Source organism: Doryrhamphus excisus, chromosome 19 (assembly GCF_030265055.1).
Source record: "Doryrhamphus excisus isolate RoL2022-K1 chromosome 19, RoL_Dexc_1.0, whole genome shotgun sequence".
NCBI classification, from domain to species: domain Eukaryota; kingdom Metazoa; phylum Chordata; class Actinopteri; order Syngnathiformes; family Syngnathidae; genus Doryrhamphus; species Doryrhamphus excisus.
In genome coordinates, this window is record NC_080484.1 from 5425822 (window position 1) to 5448434 (window position 22613).

Genomic DNA, 22613 nt, shown 5'->3' on the forward strand with positions numbered 1-22613 from the left:
GACACAAAACGTTGACATATTTCACTTATTATTCCAGTTTTCTCCACGTTCTGTAACCTCAATCTGAAGTACTACTTTGCATGCAAGTGCTACTCATAAATAAACAAATACACGACTATGATGGGCGGGCCTGTGTGGGTGATTACTGGTAAACTGCTGCCCTCTTGTGGCTGAAAGTGAAAGTATAGTCTCATTTCAAAGTGAGGTCATTGTGCATTTTAGCCTTTTTTCTATATTCATTCATTCATTTTCTACCGCTTTTCCCTCACGAGGGTCGCGGGGGGTGCTGGAGCCTATCCCAGCTGTCTTCGGGCGAGAGGCGGGGTACACCCTGGACTGGTGGCCAGCCAATCACAGGGCACATATAGACAAACAACCATTCACACTCACATTCATACCTATGGACAATTTGGAGTCACCAATTAACCTAGCATGTTTTTGGAATGTGGGGGGAAACCGGAGTACCCGGAGAAAACCCACGCATGCACGGGGAGAACATGCAAACTCCGCACAGAGATGGCCGAGGGTGGAATCGAACCCTGGTCCTCCTAGCTGTGAGGTCTGCGCACTAACCACTATTTTTTTTACATTAATGACATTTTTATTTTAAAAATCCTGCAAGAATAAAGCAGTGTTACAATTATTTCTATTCATTCATTCATTCATTTTCAACCGCTTATCCTCACGAGGGTCGCAGGGGGTGCTGGAGCCTATCCCAGCTGTCTTAGGGCGAGAGGCGGGGTACACCCTGGACTGGTCGCCAGCCAATCACGGGGCACATATAGACAAACAACCATTCACACTCACATTCATACCTATGGACAATTTGGAGTGGCCAATTAACCTAGCATGTTTTTGGAATGTGGGAGGAAACCGGAGTACCCGGAGAAAACCCACGCATGCACGGGGAGAACATGCAAACTCCACACAGAGATGACCGAGGGTGGAGGGTGGAATTGAACCCTGGTCTCCTAGCTGTGAGGTCTGCGCGCTAACCACTCGACCGCCGTGCCGCCCAATTATTTCTATTATAATGGGTTATTATTAAGAATGATTTTTGAAGTGAAATGAAGTTTATTTGAAAGTGTGCGATGATTATTTCAACAAAAGTAAGCAGGTGCATTAATTTGGGCAGAAAAATGACATCAGTATCTAGTAGATCCTCCTTCCTATCAGAAATAAATGCTTCCTATAGCTTCCAATGAGAGTCTGGTTTCTGGTTGAAAGTATTTTTGGACCATTCCATTCAGGTTTGATGGTTTTCCAAGCATGGACAGCCTGTTTTAAATCACAACACAGATTTTCAATCATATTTAGGTCTATTTTTAGGTCATATTAGGTCATATTTAGGTGATACTGACTGGAATGATGACGGCCATGACATACATGGGTTACCACTAGGGGTCTCACACGGGATTGGGTCAGCAAGGACGAGATTCTAAGTTTTCTTTTAAGAAAAATACAATTCAAAAATATATGACAATATATTGTTATCTACTCATATAATTTCTACTAAGTTACACTCTTTCGCACTCTGTGTGTATGCTAGCGGCCCCGCCTCATTCCGATTGTGACGTTGTTCTACGGAATAAACAAAAACGGACTTGCAATATATTACAGCAGGCAAACAGTTCCAGTTCCTTTTTATAGATTGTATCATGAATTCATCGAATTATTATCGTCCTAGGCCAAGATCCCGCCAGACGAGAAATCTTATCACGTTTTAATCTGGTGATAAACTTTTGGTGCGTTAACAGCCCTCGTCCGTTTCAATAAAGGTTTGGACACCGCCGGACTATACAGTCACATCTCAATGCTTTTTCAACACTTTTCCTATGATTCTGTTTTCAAGAAAATGTATATTAGATGAATTTTAAAACATAAAAAAATTATCAAAAAAAATCTAAAATGTATATTATTTATAATATATTAAAATCATGTTAATTATTAATTTATATTATATTATTTGGTATTTTGAGCATTGTTTTCTGTATGTAAATCAATAATTATCTTCTTTGAGTTTGTACATATAGTACATACTGTATTTACATACAATTGTCATGTAGTACTGTGGTCACTAGGTGGCAGTAGTGACACAAACGATTAAGTCTGCATGAAGCCAGCCATGGCATGTCCAACATGACAAAGTGAAGAAAAGATATCCTCCTATTCTGTGTGGAAGTGGTAGATTTTTGACTTTTTATGTTTAGAAGACATAAGACAAAAATAAATAATGAATATTCGGAGTGTATAAGTGACTAGAGGCGTGTTATTTCATCTCTAGAGGGTTCTAGTGTTAAAATGTTTAAATATATATTTCAAAAGTCAGCATCTTATTAGATTTTTTTTTTTTAGAAAAAAAAAATATTTTTGTGATAATAAAATTTGATTAAAAATAAGTAAATTCATGAAGAAAAGATGTGTGTTTGTGTTCTGATGATCTTGGGTACAAAGGACTGGCTGACACGTCACTGTGGACCAAAACCTCCATCCCATCAAATACTGTAAACACAGAATCTATTCTGAGGTATCCATAAAGTATCAGCGGTATCAAGCGCTTTTTTTTTCCATGGCTGTGTGTTTGCTCACCCTGCGCGGAAAGCTCCAGCGGGGATTCAAACTCCACAGAATAAGGCCTCATCAGATTCTTCAATTTCTGGAACAGCTGTTGGCCGCAGATAAGAAAGCACAAAGACAATCAAAGCTCCGCCGCACGCTTGGATACGCAAAAAAACACAACCGGTTGGTTACTCCTAAAAACACACAAAACTACCAAGTCTTTGCCCTTTAATTTGAAGGGGAACGTTTTAGTGCAGCGGGGTGTCGTCTCTTAATACTCCTTAATGGGGCCCTGACGTGATTTATCGACTTTGCTTAAATATGTAATATGGTTGTAATATATTGGTCAATAGTTGAAATCAAACAGACATTTAGAGTTTGTAGCGCTAACTAGCGACAAGCTAGCTCTCACAGTTCAGCCTCATTTCCGGAAATGCAGTCTTGTCGCTATCATGGAATAGTGTTAGGAAGACAGGACTTAGTGGCAGCTGTGATGTTGTTGTTGTTCCTGTCATGTTTTTTTTTCTACAATTTCATCGGGAAATAGCATTCTTTTTCAAAATGTGATTATACCGTACTTTCAAGCCAAATGCTTCACATAGAGGTGTCTCCTTGGTAGCAGTCATCAGTGAAATGATGACTGCAAAGAACAGAACCATTTGCCACTCATTTTCTGCACTTGCTTTGTCTAATTTAGTCTGAAACCTTCTTCTTTTAGAAAAGAAAACAAGCTTAGAGCAGAACTGGGATACGGTGAACATCCAGCAGCAACACAACATTTTGCCTTAGAACATTTTTAACATTTAAGGTTGGTGATGGTGTTCCTACCTTCTCTCCATTGGGGTTCCCCAAGACGTAGCATCCCATGATGTGGATGAGGTTGGGCTCCGGGTTGACTTTACTCATCAGTCGGCTCAGTCGTCTCCAGAATCTGAGGAAATTCACCCAAAGACACAAACATGTCTTCTATAAGCGAGTCCTGCTGTCTAGAGACAGATAGAACATGTCATCATCCACCACCAGTGTCTCGGGTAAATTAAAGCTTTCAAAGACTTGAGGATGCAGTTTAGCCCAGTGGTTCACAAGATGTTTCTGCAGCGCCCCCCTTTTTGGAGATGAAATGATTGTCCAGCAGCAGCAGTTCTTCCCTCAAGCTAATGTCGTGTAATGAACATACAGAGTATGTGGTGCAATCAACACCATACGTTCTTCCACTGGACGAATTTCACAGATAAATACCGCTTGTGTAATATACTGCAGTGAGCAGTACAAGCTGTGAAAATAGGGCCAAACAACTCAGAGTGATTCTTCTTGCATTTGCGTCGGCATTGCTAGCAAAGCCCATTTCCAATGAAATACAGATCGGCACATATGGATGAGCCGATACAGTATCTCATTATCTCATTATTCTCAGTATCTCATTGTTATGCCAACAGCGACCGCAACTATTTTTATTATTATTTTAAATTTTTTGTATTTTTTTTAGTGTAATTATATACAGGGAAAATATATATTAAAAAATATATAAATAAAATATTGTAAATATATAAAATATTATAAATAAATATTATTTATAATATATATATATATTATATATATTATTTATTCATAATATTATAAATAAATAATAATATAATATATAATATATTTGACATGAAAAATATATATACATATTAATATAAATATTTTATTTATATATATTTTTTTCTATATATGTATAATACAATTACATAAAAATATTAATATATATATATATATATATATATATATATATACATATATATAATATTTTATTTGTATATTTTTTATGTATTTATTTTTCTATGGCCTCTCAATCTCAATATGTATGTTTTTAAAACAGTATTACTCTAATTTTTATTAACCTTTTATTTAAAATTAAATACAAGAGAATTTTAAATGTATCTAAAATTTAAATTAATAAAAAAATAAAAATGAAAGTAATACTACTTTAAAAACATACATATTGAGATTTGAACCCACATCTCCCGTTATGGCCAACATGCTTAGCTCATAGAAAAATAAATAAACATTAAAAATATATGTACATAATACAACAATTACATTAAAATAATGTAAAATGACAATAAAAATAGTTGCGGTCGCTGTTGGCATAACAATGAGATACTGTATCTGTATTATTATTATTATTATTATTATTATTATTATTATTATTATTATTATTATTATTATTATTATTATTATTATTATTATTATTATTATTATTATTATTATTATTATTATTATTATATATATATTATTTTTATTGTATTTTTATTGAATAAAATGTGCTACTTCATTTTAATTTAATTTCATTTATATGTATTTGACTTTCATTTAATTTTCTTAATTCATGCCATTTGTGACCCATAGCTCATTTTTTATGGGCCTGCAAATCACACAAAGCATTATCTTTAAATATTCAGCCCATTTTGTCAGGAATTTTCTGGAATTTTTCAGGAATTTCCACTCATTTAGGTGTGGCCCCAGTCCTCCTTCACGAGGACAGACATTTGTCTCAAAGAAATGGCCCCCAACTCACTGGCTCATGTCCTCTTCCTTCTCCACTTTTGCAAAAGTCGCTACTTTATTCTTCAGCAGGTAGAGATGACCCGGGCCTCCCTAAGAAAGATTTAAAGCAGCGCTATTGTTAGTTATTCTTCTGATGACCTGCCGCCATCATGTCCCCCAACCTGACAAAAGATGAGCATCCTCCAGAACTTGCTTCCTCTCCTGTAGGCTGTGAGCTTCTTCTCGATCTCCTCTGTGAAAAAAACGGAAAAGCTTGGATAGAAAACCTCACCGATTCAACTGTTGTTGGAATCGACGATGCGTCATGGGGACGGGAGAGGTGACGTACGCCGACTCAATGAAAACACGGCCACGAAGGAGCGTCCGAGCGTTTGTGTGAGTTATTTATCGACACCTCGTCAATAAGCGTGAGAGCCGCGCCGTTGATTATCTGCTACACACTACAAGGAGGCGACGCATGTTCATTTGTTCATCATGCACTTTGACTTGTGACACACCAGAGTCCATTAAAAGTCAGGCAGTATATTTATACCAGGGGTGTCCAAAGTGCGGCCCATGGGACAATGTAGAAACAAAGGAAAAAGGTAGAGTGTGAAAATAAAAGTCTGAAATATTCATACAAATAATTATTACTGACACAAAGCTGGGCGGCACGGCGGACGAGTGGCTAGCGCGCAGACCTCACAGCTAGGAGACCAGGGTTCAATTCCACCCTCGGCCATCTCTGTGTGGAGTTTGCATGTTCTCCCTGTGCATGCGTTTTCTCCGGTTTCCTCCCCCATTCCAAAAACATGCTAGGTTAATTGGCTACTCCAAATTGTCCATAGGTATGAATGTGAGTGTGAATGGTTGTTTGTCTATATGTGCCCTGTGATTGGCTGGCCACCAGTCCAGGGTGTACCCAGCCTCTCGCCCGAAGACAGCTGGGAAAAGCGGTAGAAAATGAATGAATGAATGAATGAATGAATGAATGACACAAAGCTAATAAATTAAATACATGTAAAAACAGCTTTTTCTTAGCCTTTTCATTAAATAAAAAAAAAATTCTATAAGTATCAAAGTGTTTTAGGAATGTGGGAGGAAACCGGAGTACCCGGAGAAAACCCACGTATGCACGGGGAGAACATGCAAACTCCACACAGAGATGGCCGAGGGTGGGATTGAACTCAGGTCTCCTAGCTGTGAGGCCTGCGTGCTAACCACTTGACCGCCGTGCAGCCCTTAATCTGTTCCAGACACCCAAAAATATGAACAAAAATACTTGCTAGGTTAATTGGTGACTCCAAATTGTCCATAGGTATGAATGTGAGTGTGAATGGTTGTTTGTCTATATGTGCCCTGTGATTGGCTGGCCACCAGTCCAGGGTGTGACCTCCACACAGAGATGCCCGGAATTGAACTCGTGTCTCCGAGCTGTGTGGCCTGTGCGCGAACCACTCGACAGCCGTGCAACCAACATTCAATTAAATAATTGTATATAATTATTGGTGGTAAATTGATTTAAATAGTACATTTTGTTAAGAATAGTTAGTATAGATTTATTTGCATGAAACAATCTGAAATAGTTGTGAAATGTGAAATTTGAAAATGTGAAAATTTGGGCGTTTAAAAAGCGGGGTCTGACAGTGTATACGGTTCAGGGGCGTCCAAACATTTTCCACAGATGCTGAAAAATCAAAAAACACTTTAATATTTATAGAATTTTTTTTTATTTAATGAAAAGGCTAAGAAAAAGCTGTTTTTACATGTATTTAATTTATTAGCTTAGTGTCAGTAATAATTATTCGTACGATTTTTATGTTCACACTCTACCTTTTTCCTTTGTTTCTACATTGTCCCGCGGCCCACACTTTGGACACCCCTGGTATAAACATACTGCCTGACTTTGGTGTGTCACAAGTGAAAGTGCATGATGAACAAATGAACACATGCAGCTCTCACGCTTATTGACCAGATGTCGATAAATAACGCACACAAACGCTCGGACATGTGTATATATATAATAATAATAATATAAATATAAATAATACATATATTAGTTATAACATTCATTCATTTAGATGCAGGGTACACCCTGGACTGGTGGCCAGCCAATCACAGAGTGTGGAATCGAACTTGGGTCTCCTAGCTGTGTGGCCTGAGCGCTAACCACTCGTCTGTCGTGCAGCCTATTATTGGTTTTATATTATTTTTAATTATTTTCTGCATGTAAATCCATAATATTCTCTATAAAAAGTATTTTTGGGTGCCTGGAACAGATTGGCAATTGGATTTGCACAGGAAAAAATTGCAATGTTTTTTTGAACATTTTGTGGTTTTGCTTTTTTTTCCCCCCAGGTTTCCGATGTCACTGCATCTGTTTTGGCTAATGAAGTCTTCATATTGTTCCTTCTTACAGATTATCCAAAAACATGACTTGAACTCTAAGCCTTGGACTGTGTGTGTAGCACAAAAAGGTCATGTGAAAGCATTTTAAATGACACTAAATTGATCAGAATGTGTTTTTTTTTAACATTAAAAATATATGAACTCTATTGCTGTTTTTGAAGATGAAGCCAATGAAAGCGAGCGTGAAGGTGGTAGCCCTGGGTTATTTTTGACGTCTTTATGTACAGGAGGATGTCTTTGAAGTATCTCCGCATCCTTCCATGTGTCAATCACACGAGGTGAGGCAAAGGTAGACGAAATTATCATCGGCCAAGCCGTCATAGAAGAAGACGTGAAACATTAATGGCTCCGGGAAAGAACCCTGCGGGACGCCACGGGGGGGTTCATTATATTCCGAACAGTGACTCACCCAAAATGTCATCAAAAGTTGCGTGTTCGTGGTCCTAAGTAGGAGACAAAACAAGTTGATAACCAATGGCTGTCTTCATATGAAATGTGTCCAGATTGATGTTTCCTTGACTCACGTAGAGGATGGGGATGATGGAGGGGTCGTCCCTGCGGATGATGGTGGGCACGTACTCCGCCTTGGGGACCTTGGAGGAGATCAGCTAAAGGAGACGTAAACGACAGGTCAGCGTGAAGTCCCGCATAACGCCGCTCCAGTAGGGGTGCCTCACCATGATCTTCGGAGGTACAAAGTCGTCTCCCTCGCAGGCGAGGCGCTCCATCTCCCTCTCCTCCTCCCAGTCGGCTGAGTCATCAACGCCGCCCTCGTCCAGAGTGCCGCAGGATGTCTGCAGGTCTCCACCTTGAAGGAGAGACGACGCACATCGGTGAGCTTCAGTATTGAAAAACCAAAACAAAGCTTGCATGTAAGTTGAGGGAGGCTGGAGGGGAAGCTGCGCTCGTGATTGATGGAAGCCGCGGGAAGAAATGGCAGCTGCCGGAAGAATTAGAAAGTCTCAAAATGTTGCTTTCCCTCGGCAGAAAGCGATGGATGCAAGAACCAAATCACAGAATTTGTGGCTTGACTCCATCACGGTCTTGAAAACATGTTCATAAATAAATCCTGCTGCTTCATACCATGTTTCGCAATAAGCTAATTGCAAAAAAAAGCTAATCTAAAAAGCTAAAAAATTTTTTTTTGCCAAAATGAAGTATTTTCAAGCTGAAAAAAACTAAAAAAAAACAACTAAAAAAACAATGAAATAATTAATAATTTAAAATAATTAATAATTGAATTGAAAAATAAAAATCGTAGGCATCCAGAAGAAGCATTCAAATAGTGAATGTAGGCTCCAACATTAGTCATTAGGTGTGTGCTGTTGTTCGGTGGGACACACAAGCACCAGACCTGATTGCGTAACATAATTTACATAACGTAATTTTATAGCAGCTTTGAATGATCTCAGGCACAATGATAAAAACTTCATAATCATAATTATAGTAAAAAAATAAAACAAAATAAAATAGTTATAAATAAACAAAATAGTTATTATAGATATGTGATTAATTATAATTATTTCTTAGTTAACTATGGTAAATGTAAAACAAAATAAAATAGTTAAAATTAAACAAAATAGTTATTATAGATCTGTGATTAATTATAATTATTTCTTAGTTAACTATGGTAAATGTGTTTAATCGTGATAGACAACTTTTACTAATATAATCATAATTATGATAAGAAAATGTGGAAATAGTTGGAAAAAAGCATCAATGGAAAAAAAACTGCGGTAAAAAGTTTATTTTCTAATGAGAATAATTTTCCCCAAATAAACTCTGAATATTATTGTAGTAGCACAGAGTTGAAATATTCAAGAAAACGTATGCTATATTTTATTTAATATTAAATTAAATAATTAAATAAAAAAATTAAATAAATAAATAAATAAAAAATAAATTAGAAATTAAATTAAAAATTAAATTAAAAATTAAATTAAAAATTAAATTAAAAATTAAATTAAAAATTAAATTAAAAATTAAATTAAAAATTAATTATTATATTGCAGTAATATTGATAAAAGATGTTGATCCATTCTCCTTTTGTGTGCAGTGTTGAGGAGTCAACGAGTTTGAGGACACAAAGACGTTATACCGTATCTTTAGCGCCTTCAGCTTTTCTTATCCTGGTTTCAGAGTAGATTTGAAGAGGACGAGAAGACGAGAATGACAAGTACACTCCAGCATCAACATTCTCTTCACAAAACAAAGAGCTTTTCTTCGGGAGCGACACGTCAGATGGTCACTGATGGTACACGGATCTCACTGTGAAGATGGACGTGGGGGACAAAACATAAAAGCACAGAGACACCAAACGAGCACATGCGCCTCATGCTAGCAGTCTTCATCGATAGGCCACACCCACGCGTTCATCACTCCGACACAACACTCCAAGACGTTGGCTGAACGGGACATACTCACAGGGAGAGCAGCACAAGGTGGGACTCATTGGAAAGTTAGAGGACAGACACGCTCAGATTGGACGGCAGAGACAGCGAGTTGGACTCTTTTATGTGTGTTGTGTTCAGGGACCCTTGGCAACACAATGTCATCTATATGCCACCAGATACACTTTTCATACATTGGAGTTGCTTTGGGGGTTAGGGTTGGGGTTCTCTGTAAGGCTAGGGTTTTGGTTAGGGCTAGGGTTGGTTTGGGGGTTGGAGTTCCTTTGGGGGTTAGGGTTAGGGGTTAGGGGTTAGGGTTCTCTGTAAGGCTAGGGTTTTGGTTAGGGCTTGGGGTGGTTTGGGGGTTAGGGTTAGGGTTTTGGTTAGGGTTGGTTTGGGGGTTGGAGTTGCTTTGGGGGTTAGGGTTCTCTGTAAGGCTAGGGTTTTGGTTTTAGGGGGTTAGGGTTCTCTGTAAGGCTAGGGTTTTGGTTAGGGCTGGGGTGGTTTGGGGGTGAGGGTAAGGGCTTTGGTTAGGGTTGGTTGAGGTGGTTGGAATTGCTTTGGGGGTTAGGGTTGGGGTTAGGGTTCTCTGTAAGGCTAGGGTTTTGGTTTTAGGTGGTTAGGGCTCGGGGTTCTCTGTAGGGGTTTTGGGGGTGGGGGTTCTCTGTAGGGGTTTTGGGGGTGGGGGTTCTCGGTTAGGGTTTTGGTTAGGGTTGGTTTGGGGGTTGGAGTTGCTTTGGGGGTTAGGGTTAAGGCTGGGGTTCTCTGTAAGGCTAGGGTTTTGGTTCGTGCAAGGGTTGGTTTGGGGGTGAGGGTAAGGGCTTTGGTTAGGGTTCTCTGTAGGGCTAGGGTTTTGGTTTTAGGGGGTTAGGGTTCTCTGTAGGGCTAGGGTTTTGGTTTTAGGGGGTTAGGGTTCTCTGTAGGGTTAGGGTGTTAGGGGTGAGGGGGTTAGGGTTCTCTGTAGGGTTAGGGTGTTAGGGGTGAGGGGGTTAGGGTTCTCTGTAGGGTTAGGGTGTTAGGGGTGAGGGGGTTGGGGGTTAGGGGTTAGGGGTGAGGGGTCAGGGGTTTAGGGGCTGGGGCTGGGGCTGGGGCTGGGGCTGGGGCTGGGGCTGGGGTTCGGGTTCGGGTTCGGGTTAGGGCTAGGGTTAGGGCTAGGGTTCGGGTTAGGGTTAGGTTTTGGGTAAAGAACAGGGCTTTGGTTACGGTTAGGTTTAGATCAGGGTTTAGGTTTGGCTTGTGGGTTTCTTTTTAGGTTAGAGTTTTGGTTTTGGTTTAGGATGAGCTTTGGGGTAATGGCTTTGGTTAGGGTTAGGCAGAGGTGGAAATAAATGACATTTAGTTGGATTACTGTTGATTATTTTCTGTTGTTGTCATCAGCACACAGATCAGCTGTTGACCTAGCGGTGTGTGTGTGTGTGTGTGTGTGTGTGAGAGAGCGAGAGAGAGAGAGAGAGAGAGAGAGAGAGAGTGAGAACTCACTGTCTCTGGGCTCATGAGGAGAGTCAGTCTTGACAGGGGTGGGGTCACTCCAGGAGCGGCTGAAACTCTTCGATCTACGCTCAGCAAACGCTACAGTGCAGGTTGGGGGGAGGGAGGGGGTGGAGAGATTGTAATGCACACGCGCACACATGCACAAACACTAAGATTGGACAAATGAGCTGAAACGCACACAAGCAAAGGCGGATGCAAATGTGCAAATGGCGTCCAATGGCGTCCACTGTGAAACCACAAACCTGCACCTCCTTCCAGGGACATTGGGTTAGGATTAGTTGACTAATAGACACCTGGTGCTCTATGCAGTTGAGTAAATGAACAAAATACACGGAACGAAAACACATTTTGAATTTAAAACCAAGAAAACTTGACTTCATTCCCTTTTGCAGAAAATGCACAAGAATGATGGGAAGAGGAAGATGTTCCCTAAATCGGCATCGTTACTTCAAGTAAAAACACACAATACCCTAGTAGCCTTCATGGACAACCATCTATTATTTCTCAACAATAAGTCGGCTTAAAGTCTTCAAAGACACAGGGAGGACCACCTACAGGGTTGCCCCCCCCCCCCCCCACCACACACATAATGTGTATATAAAGCCAGGAGGCGGCATCAAAACATCAGCAGCCTGACACTGAAAGCAGCCGTAAAGAAAAAAAAAGCACACACAAATGGCGGCGAGGCGAACAACACATTTGCACTTCAACCACGTCTGACTCACTCTGCGCTTTAATCCTCCTGCTGCCCACCATCCGAAGATGCTTCCGGAAGTTCCTAGTGGGCACACCGGCCGTGCAGGGGGACGAGGACGAGGAGGAGGAGGAGGAGGCGTCGGAAGGAGAGCATGTAAGAGAAGGAGGTTATTAGGGGTGCAGCATGATTAAAGGTTCCTGTCGGGATGGGAGGTTGCCGAAGGGAAACCCCTGATTGTCGCGTCGCAGACGTACGTGCTACATCACGCACACACAAGATGACGATGGAGGGAAGTAACCGCCAAATAAATGTTATTCAGGCAGAGGAACCTGTATACAAACATTACATTTTTTAAAGAGAAAGAGCATTTCACTTTAAAATAACACAAAAGTAGAAAAGGGATAACTAGAGTGCAGAATTGTTTTTTATTATTAGTGTATATTTTTTATGTTATAGTTTATTGTATACATTTTTATGTTCATTTATACGTTATGTTTTCAGTTTATAAGCCACAACCTCTAAATTTAGAGGAAAAAACAGATTATACATATATAAGTCAAGACTATAAGCTGCATATCGTTACATGCGGTGAAGATCAGGCAGTTCCTTATTTGACTGGAGCCAATCGTGAGCTACAAAAAAGTCACATGAGCTTGTCAACCCTTTGAAAATTACAGGAAGTCATTACTAATATTCATTCATTCATTCATTTTCTACCGCTTTTCCTCACGAGGGTCGCAGGAGTGCTGGAGCCTATCCCAGCTGTCTTCGGGCGTCACCCTGGACTGGTGGCCAGCCAATCACAGGGCACATATAGACAAACAACCATTCACACTCACATTCATACCTATGGACAATTTGGAGTCGCTAATTAACCTAGCATGTTTTTGGAATGTGGGAGGAAACCGGAGTACCCGGAGAAAACCCACGCATGCACGGGGAGAACATGCAAACTCCACACAGAGATGGCCGAGGGTGGAATTGAACCCTGGTCTCCTAGCTGTGAGGTCTGTGCGCTAACCTAACTGATATAATATAATAAAATAACAGTCTGACTCACGGTGCCATCTTACAAACAATAAACTCATCACACAGCAACTTGACACTCAAAAGACGGCAAAGTGCAATACAAGTTTAAAAAAAAAAAATTACATTCTGCCGTAATGCACTTCGTCCGAGCAAAGCATTTCATTGGAGGACGAGGAGCTTAAAAAATAGATGCATGGGTCTGCAATGCTGGCTGCCTCTGTCCACCAGAGGAGCCCAGAGGGAGGCCGACATCTTGCAGCACCAATCAATGCTTTGCTTGGACAAACAATGCATGAAGGGAAAATGTAAATTTTGCTTTAATTTTTATTTTAAACTCATATTGGTACTTTGATTGTATATTTCCTAGCTACCTTTGAGTGTTAAGCTACTGTGTGATGATTTTTCGGATTCTTTGTCAAATGACACTTTGAGTCAGACTGTTTTATTGAGTAATAACCTCCTCCGATTTCCAGTGGGTTGACAAACTCGTAGTGAGTTCACTGACAGGTCGTGATTGGTGGTCGTGAAGTAGTACTGAAGTAAAGGAAATGAGAAAAAAAATAGAATTTAGCCATAAATTAAATAAAAACACAGCATAAACCGCAGTTAAAGAAATAAGTAGCGGCTTGTACAGCGGAAATTACGGTCATTTTTATTCCAAACACAATAATAATGTAAAACAAAAGAACATCCTTCAAGATCATTTTAAACAAGCTAGTCGTCAATATTTTTTTTAAATTTCATTAATAGTTGGAGGGCATGCCCATTCCATTTCCTGTTTCCACTGGGTGGTGCTGAGACGAGTTCAGGAACTGGCTTATGTATTTCTTCAAGGTGTTGTCTTCATCGCCTGAACCAATTATTACCAACTGAGTTATTAATGTTTACAATTAAGTGAGAAATTGTCTGATTGATCTTCAAATTTTGTTTGATGTCTTCTGTCTCTCTCACATCAACTACCCTTCACTACATCCATGAACCTCCTCTTTGGTCTACCGCTACACCTTCTACCAATATATTGACTATCTCTCCTCTGGACATGTCTCAACCATCTCAGTCTGGCCTCTCTGACTTTATGTCCAAGGCCTCTAACATGTAATGTCACTCTGATGTACTCCTTCCTGATCCTATCCATCCTGGTCACTCCCAATGAGAACCTCAGCATCCTCATCTCTGCTACCTCCAGTTCTGCTTCCTGTCTTCCTGAAACTCTTCTATCACGCCTGACACTTTCTTCTCCACCCGTTCCATCCTACCTGCACACGCTTCTGTATCTCTTCACCCTGTAACCTCACTCTTCCACTCGGGTCCCTCTCATTCACCTTGAACTCTTCTGTCACACCTCCAGCACATCTTACCACTGTCGTACAGTCCTCATACAATCTCAAAATCTCCTAAAGATGTATATATATGTCTTTTATGTTTTTGAGATTTTTGAGAGATGATGATGATGCAACTCTACAATAGAAGAGATGCCATTTTAAGCCCCCCAAGAAGTGCATTTTATAAGCATTGGCACAGCAACCAGGAAGTGAAAAGGCACAGAATCTTGTAGCGTTGAAGAGATCACGCAGTGAGGGGAAATTTCTATACATTCACAAACGCAAGCAAATGTGAAAAGTGTAAAAAGTTCATGCCATTATATTTGTAAAAACAAAAAAAAAGGTTATTTTCATGTAAAACAACCATTTTTGTGTTGTTTATGTTTTGGCATCATTAAATATATATAGCTACATTTCTGTCCAAGTGAACGTTATGTATCTTTTCACAAAAAGCCTTAACTCTGTTCTACTGCTGATTACGATTATGGACTTTTTCGTCTGTGTAGCCCAAGAACATAATATTTCGTGTGCCTTGAAAATCAGCCAAAATAATCCAAAATGGCCGGTACTGAAAGGGACAGCTTTTGAAAAAATGAATGTTCCGTTTCAGCAATGGCGCATAATTCTACGTGTACTTAAAAGCCATTTGGCGTCTTTCATGGGCACTAACCAAAAAGCTTTCAGCCTTGCGTATAAACGGAAACATGTTCTAATGGGGTAAAGAAAAAAAGATAATAAATATCCACCTGCGTATGTGTATCAATAATAATGACACATAATGTTCCACTTGAGCTCCTTCATCAAGCACCATGTGTATGACTCTTGACATGATGTTCTCCTCCAAGATAAATCTCCTAAAGATGACTCTCATAACGCTCAAGCCTCATCTTTGGCCTCGCTTTACCTCCGTCAAGATGGCGGCCGTAAATCGTTCCAGTTTGTGACTCATGAAGTCCGCCTAGCAACAAGTCTACAAAAATAAGATCTTTTAATGAGTCTATCAATTATTCATGGATTTGTAGTGGTCTTAGAAAGTAACGTATTGTCCGCACTATAAGGTGCACTTAAAAGCTTTGTTGTGTTTTTGGTAAGCGCTCCATTTGATTGATTGAATCATTTTTTAATGCGAAAGCTAGCAGCGATTAACAACCCAGAGAACAATACGTAATACGTACAGTACATACGCTTACCTGTGCCACGCCTCCGGTAGGTATCCTAGGCACTACTAGGCGCCTTATGTATGAGTTAAGTACAGAAATAGACCCCTGTAATTGACACTAAGGATTATAATAATCTGATGTGCTTTATGGTACGGAAAACCCGCTAACCCCCGATTATTGATTGATTTTTTTATTACCATTTTTATACAATATATTTGTACTTTCTATCAATTTATCCAGTATTCACAGTGAACATATTGTCCAGTGAAAATATTTTGTATTGATGTATATATTTTTGATATATATTTCACATATATTTTTATTTTTTTATTTTGTATTTTTATTTATATTATTGTATATATAAATTTTTTCTAATATTTCTATAAATTTAACCTGAAAATGTGCAACATAATGTTGGTTATTAAACAAAATCACAAAATAAATATAGCCTTGGGTTTTATAATATTTATATAAATATGAATTAATATTAACATTGATATATTATTATTATTATTATTCATTCATTCATTTTCTACTACTTAGGGTCGCGGGGGGTGGAATTGAACTTGGGTCGCCGCCGTGCAGCCCTAATATTTATATGAATAATATTAATATTGACATATATAAATATTTATATCATAATTATTATATATTTATATATATTATAAATAATATTAATATTATTTATATTACATATTTATATATTATAAATAATGTTAATATATTATTCATATAAATATTTTAACACATATATGTATGTCATAAAAATGTAATAAATGTGAACAATTTTAACAAATGTACACTAAATATAGAAATAATCTTCTAACTGAAATAGGGAAGCCTGTCCACAGCGTTACATGCTAAAGAATATCAAAATCCAGTTGCCATTTTTATACATTATATAAGTCTGCCAAAAACCGTTTGCGTTCGAACGTAATGTTCATGTCTTGGAGGAAGTGATTGAAAATGGAGCGCAGTACTCCTCTGCAACCAGCGGAGGTGCTGCTGAGTCATTCTCTATTAGATTGCTCTTCCTAAAAAAAGAATACTTAGCTGAGCATCCATCACTAATTCATGCAATTCAATTAAGAAACATCGGAAGCCGGAACGTTAAGCAAAGTCATGATCTGCCAGCTTATTTTGGACATGACCCAAATAGGATCACGTTCCTCCTTTTTTTGGCCAAATGATAATGAACGTCCAGGAAGTCTTTCTCTCATCAATGAGCTAACAAATTGGAATTGACTCCAACATCAGGAAGTTTGGATGGACCGACGAGGAAACAAACGGCATCTTGAGACGATGTGATCAATAAGATGTCGGTTTAAAGTTTAGAACGCGGACCAAAAAGTAGGTTGGGAGCACTCACTCTGATTAAAGAACACGCCGCACACGTCGTCCACACTGCAGATGGACGATGGAGACACCGATCAAGTGTCGAATGTCCCATCTGGTCGCCAGTCACATGGCATCTGAGACCCAGCGACCTTGTTGTCGTTGGCGCCGAGGTCACACGCTCACGCTAAAGTGCTAAGTTAGCAAACGTGGTCATCGCTTTTATGAGAAACTCAAGTTTGTGTCTGGAGTTTCTGTGTCTAATCGGCATGAGGGGCAACGGGAGGAGTGCCCCATCATATTTAGCACAGAGCATATGTCACAGAAAGACTGTTTTAATTGATGCAGTTGCTCCTCGCAAGTTCTTAACGATAAATTTTATATATGATGATCATGATAATATGATGAAATACCTCATCATATACATAAAATAAAAATACTCAAGACTCAAAATAATCCAAAAGTCAAAACCCTTACGGCATACTCGCTCACCCGTGACTATGTTCGCATGCGTGCTAGAGACGTGTATTTGAATTATTGCAATCACTCCTCGCAGGTTGTTGATGATAACTGACACATTTTATGATAGAAATAAAATAGAACAACAATAAAAAAGTAAAAGACAATAAAACAAAATCAGAAAGTGAAACCCATGGCACCCTAGCATCCCCACGACTATATTCTTGTGCTAAATAAAGATTTAATTTGATTTAATTTACACTCCTCACAAGTTCTTAATGGTAACCGACACATTTCATAATCAAAATAAACTTCTCAGACTGAAAATAATCCAAAAGTCAAATTCCTACAATCCTACAATGTTTTTATGGTACATATGATGCGTTCAAAGACATGGCTTTAGATGTCTTTGAATTAATGCAATCGCTCCTCACAGCTTCTTAACCTTCCTCTTGTGTTAGGGTCGGCACCGACCCGTTTTACATTTTAATGCATAAAAAGAATCACATAACATTTGTTTATTGCATCAAGGCTTTTTGACTTTGTCAGGAAACTCTATTTCAATAAAATAAACCCCCAAAAATAATTTTTTACTAAATTTTAAATTCTAAATGGTCTGGTTGAAATTATGACCACTGTATTGTTAGAGTCGGTTTTGACCCTGTTATAATAATAATATGATTATAAAGCAATATTTTGAGCCACAACTGAAATCATAAGGGTACAATTAGCAACCAGCTCCTCTTCTTATCATGTAAGCTTCAGGGGATTCTCATTTTGACCGCTTTTCCAGTATACCAGCATAAAACAATGTCCAGACATGTGAGGTGAATTCACTCATTTGATTGGCTGATTTCACATTTACAATTTGGATCAAGGAAGGAATGGCAAGAAGTACAGTGAACCAAGATCTGGACCAAATTTTTGGTGACAATGAGGGAGAGGACAGACCAGCATAGCCATTGAGATGAGCAGAAGGACAACGTGGAGTATGATCCAGAAGACACAGATGATGCGAGTCAGATGAAGAGGTTGCTGGTGGTGAAACTGGTTTAGTATATCCCTCAGTAATAGCCAGGTAACAAAAGAACCTTCAATTTATTAATATGATTGTTTTGAGGTTCATTTTACCATTTTTGGAAATTGAAATGGAGGGGTATAGTGACAAAAAAAGGCCTACATGCCCACACCAAAAGTATTAAAACCAACATTTTCATGGATGAGGAAGCCTAAGAAGGTAACCAAGACATGAGAAGCAAATTTGATGGTAACTTATTGTTATTTTAGTGTATTTTATAGCTGATTTAATACATGGGTCAAAACCGACCCGTTAACATAAGAGATGATACCAGAAAGCTAACACAAGAGGAAGGATAAACATAAAGGATATATTTCATGTAAAAATTAAATAGAAAGATGCAAAATAATCCAAAACACGTGCAATTCCATTTGTGTGTGTAATAAAGATATGTGAGTTAATGAATGCAATTGCTCCTCGTTTTTTATAATGGACATAACATACAATTCCATACAATAATAATAATAATAATAAACAATACAAATAAACATACATAATCCAAAAATCAAACCCCACAGCAGGCTCGCTTATCTGTGATTACGTTTGTGGTCGCACTAAAGTCGTGTATTTGAATTATTGCGATCGCTCCTCGCAGGTTTGTGATGCTACCCAACATATTTCATAGAAAATGAAATACAAAACTTCAAAATAATCCAAAAGTCAAACACCATAGCATGCTTGGCTGGTCACATACAATTCTTTCAAACAATGCCGTTGCTCCTCTCGCAAGTCATTTATGATGACCCCACCTTGTATTATCAAATATATCAGCATGGCTAAATAATAAAATAATCCACAAAGTCAGGTCAATTGCAGTAATATTCCTTTTTCCTGAGCTAAATCCCCGGAAAGACGTAGCAGGACGTGGCACGGTAAGAAAGGGCCGGCAGGTTCGCTTAGCATTCACTCAAACCGCCATTTTCCAACGCCACAGTCTTCCTATATTTTTGTTTTCGTCTGACCTTTTAGAAGAAATGAATAACAAAACCCGAGCTTCCAGTGTGTTTGATCAACTAAGGGACTAAGTGCTGGAAAGTTTGAGTCGCAGCATGCCGTGTCCGATGTGTTAAACGCGTCACTTTCAACACTCATCAACACTTCCCCCTGATGAGGATTCGTGATGGCGTTTGTTCCATGCCGACACAACGTGCCAGGAATGCACGAAATCTGTCTTTCACAATAGCGGACTCCTCCTGGCGAAAATTAGCCGCACAATTGACAGTAATGACAACAAATGGCGTGGTAGCGTTTACTTCTTTGAATAAACCTGCAGCTTTCCAACCGTCAGCAGCCACAAGTGGATTTAGACAAATGGATGAGGAGGCCATCGCAGGGAGGGGGAAATATAAAATAATGCAATTACCGATAGTACTCATCATGTTACTAGCCTAACAGACTCCTTATCATGCAAACACATTTTGGTCAGAGCAGACACTGCTGATTGCAGAAACCGTCTTTGTGTCATACGTAGAAACAAATATGGCGTCCCAGGATTTTCCACAGTGCTTTGCAAGCATGACTAATGCTAATTTGGGTAAAATAATAGTAATTTTTTCGCCCATTCAATTCTATGAAAATTGTATGTATTTTATGTATATTTTTATTTATTTTAAAAAATATGTTTTATGTAATAATTATTATTATTTAAATATATAATATGAAGTAATTGAGAGTTAATATTAAATATGTCTATTATTTTTAATACACATTTTGTACTTTTAAATGTAACTGTTTTAATTTCATTTGGATTTATATGTTATATTTCATTATCAAAATATTTAATAAATTGTAATGAAATACAATTTGGGAGTTTTAGATATTTTATATTTTTCAAAAAAAAATTCAAAAAAATAAATTAATGGCATTTGTATTTTGTATTATTTTTGTATTTATAGATATTATTTTAACATTGACACATTTAACACATTATATTATTTTGAATTAAATATATTTGATTCATATTTAAATAAAATGTGTTTGAATACATTTAGAACTTTTTATTATATATTTTGAATATTTTTATTATTTTTATTACTTTATTTACAATATATTAATATGCAACTATGAAATATTTTTTTGTTTTATTTAAATATTCTGAAAACATCATATATAAATACTTAACAAATATGTAATATTCTAATATGACAATATTGTATACATTATACACTGAATAAAAATGTTGAGTTTCATTTATTCATTGATAACTAATGCTAAATATCTATATTTTGTATATTTTTTATTTAGTTTTGTTATGATTCATATTATTCTTCTGTTTTCATAAATTATGTTTATATTATTCTGGTCTACGGAGAGCTCATAAATGAAGGTTAAAATGTTAACCAAAAGTAGTTCATTAAAAAATCTAAAAACAACAACAATAATAATCATAATAATAATATTAATAACAATAGGTAAAAACAAATACTCACGATATCCTGTGTTGTTTGTTTTGCAGGATGAATTAGCATGCAACAAGAGAAGAAAAAAGAAACAACTAGTTAAACATCATATTAAAAATGAATCAACATATTCCATACATATGGTCCTCCTCCAAAACAAACCCATCTGAATCCAAAGAATAGTAATAATAATATGGTGTGTGTATTCCCTGTGATGGATTGCCTCCATGTCGACTTTATGGCCTGCTAAAATGAAAAGAACGAGAGGAAGCTTGGACAGCATCTAAAAAATGATGTGGTGTTAATGCAAGGCAAGCCATTGACATTAACACGGAGCATAATGCATAATATTTATTATGTGTGTGCGTGTGTGTGTAGGTTGAAACACTCACGCCTGCATGGTGGTCGTCGCCGTCTGAAAGGTGAACATGTTTTCCTTGGGGAACCAGTTAGCGTCGTCTGCAATGATAGACAACGCATTTGAAAGTGTAATAGTGGCAAAGGTTACAGTGGATGTTTTGGAAATATGAAAGCACAAAAAGCGCCACCAGCACTTCACAGGACTCCAGCACTCCACAGACGGAGAGAGGCGAGGAAGACACGCAGGAAGAGATAGCAGGAAAAAAAAAATCAAATCAAGTAGACAAATAGTCAGAAATACATCCAAACACCAAAGCGACAATGTCCACCAAACCTGGGAGCAAATAGATCTTGAAAAAACGTCATGCCAAAAACTACTACTTCTTTTATGGCTTTATAAATGTTACAATGTTCTTCATGTACTAAAAGCACTAGCTGTGTTAGCATCTACTTGCAAAACTTAGCCTCAAAATTTAGCTATACGTTAGCAATGTATTATCCTGTGTTAGCTAATCACCTCACTTAGCTATATGCTAGTACGTTTACTATTGTTTCATATATAAGTAAGGCCGGTGGGACTACCTAGTCGCTGTTAGCTGAAGGTTAGCAGTATGATGGTATTTAGCCAGTCCATGTTAGCAGTGTGTTTGCCCTTGTTAGCCAAGTAAATCATCGCAATTGATCCTTTTAGCTATATGCTAGTATGTTTACTATTGTTTCATATATAAGTAAGGCCGGGGGGACTAGCTAGTCGCTGTTAGCTGAAGGTTAGCAGTATGATGGTATTTAGCCAGTCCATGTTAGCAGTGTGTTTGCCCTTGTTAGCCAAGTAAATCATCGCAATTGATCCTTTTAGCTATATGCTAGTATGTTTACTATTGTTTCATATATAAGTAAGGCCGGGGGGACTAGCTAGTCGCTGTTAGCTGAAGGTTAGCAGTATGATGGTATTTAGCCAGTCCATGTTAGCAGTGTGTTTGCCCTTGTTAGCCAAGTAAATCATCGCAATTGATCCTTTTAGCTATATGCTAGTATGTTTACTATTGTTTCATATATAAGTAAGGCCGGGGGGACTAGCTAGTCGCTGTTAGCTGAAGGTTAGCAGTATCATGGTATTTAGCCAGTCCATGTTAGCAGTGTGTTTGCCCTTGTTAGCCAAGTAAATCATCGCAATTGAGCCTTTTAGCTATATGCTAGTATGTTTACTATTGTTTCATATATAAGTAAGGCCGGTGGGACTAGCTAGTCGCTGTTAGCTGAAGGTTAGCAGTATCATGGTATTTAGCCAGTCCATGTTAGCAGTGTGTTTGCCCTTGTTAGCCAAGTAAATCATCGCAATTGATCCTTTTAGCTATATGCTAGTATGTTTACTATTGTTTCATATATAAGTAAGGCT

At 38.1% G+C, this 22613-nt stretch overlaps 1 protein-coding gene across 1 annotated transcript in view; it reads right to left on the minus strand.

Moving 5' to 3' along the window:
- Positions 1 to 22613, minus strand: part of nsmfa (NMDA receptor synaptonuclear signaling and neuronal migration factor a) — a 39152-nt gene that overhangs the window by 1136 nt on the left and 15403 nt on the right. The window contains 10 exon segments of the mRNA XM_058056142.1: positions 2590 to 2665; positions 3388 to 3490; positions 5120 to 5199; positions 5271 to 5341; positions 7907 to 7940; positions 8022 to 8105; positions 8175 to 8305; positions 11367 to 11456; positions 12104 to 12156; positions 21244 to 21316. Coding sequence (XP_057912125.1) covers positions 2590 to 2665; positions 3388 to 3490; positions 5120 to 5199; positions 5271 to 5341; positions 7907 to 7940; positions 8022 to 8105; positions 8175 to 8305; positions 11367 to 11456; positions 12104 to 12156; positions 21244 to 21316 — 795 coding nt within the window.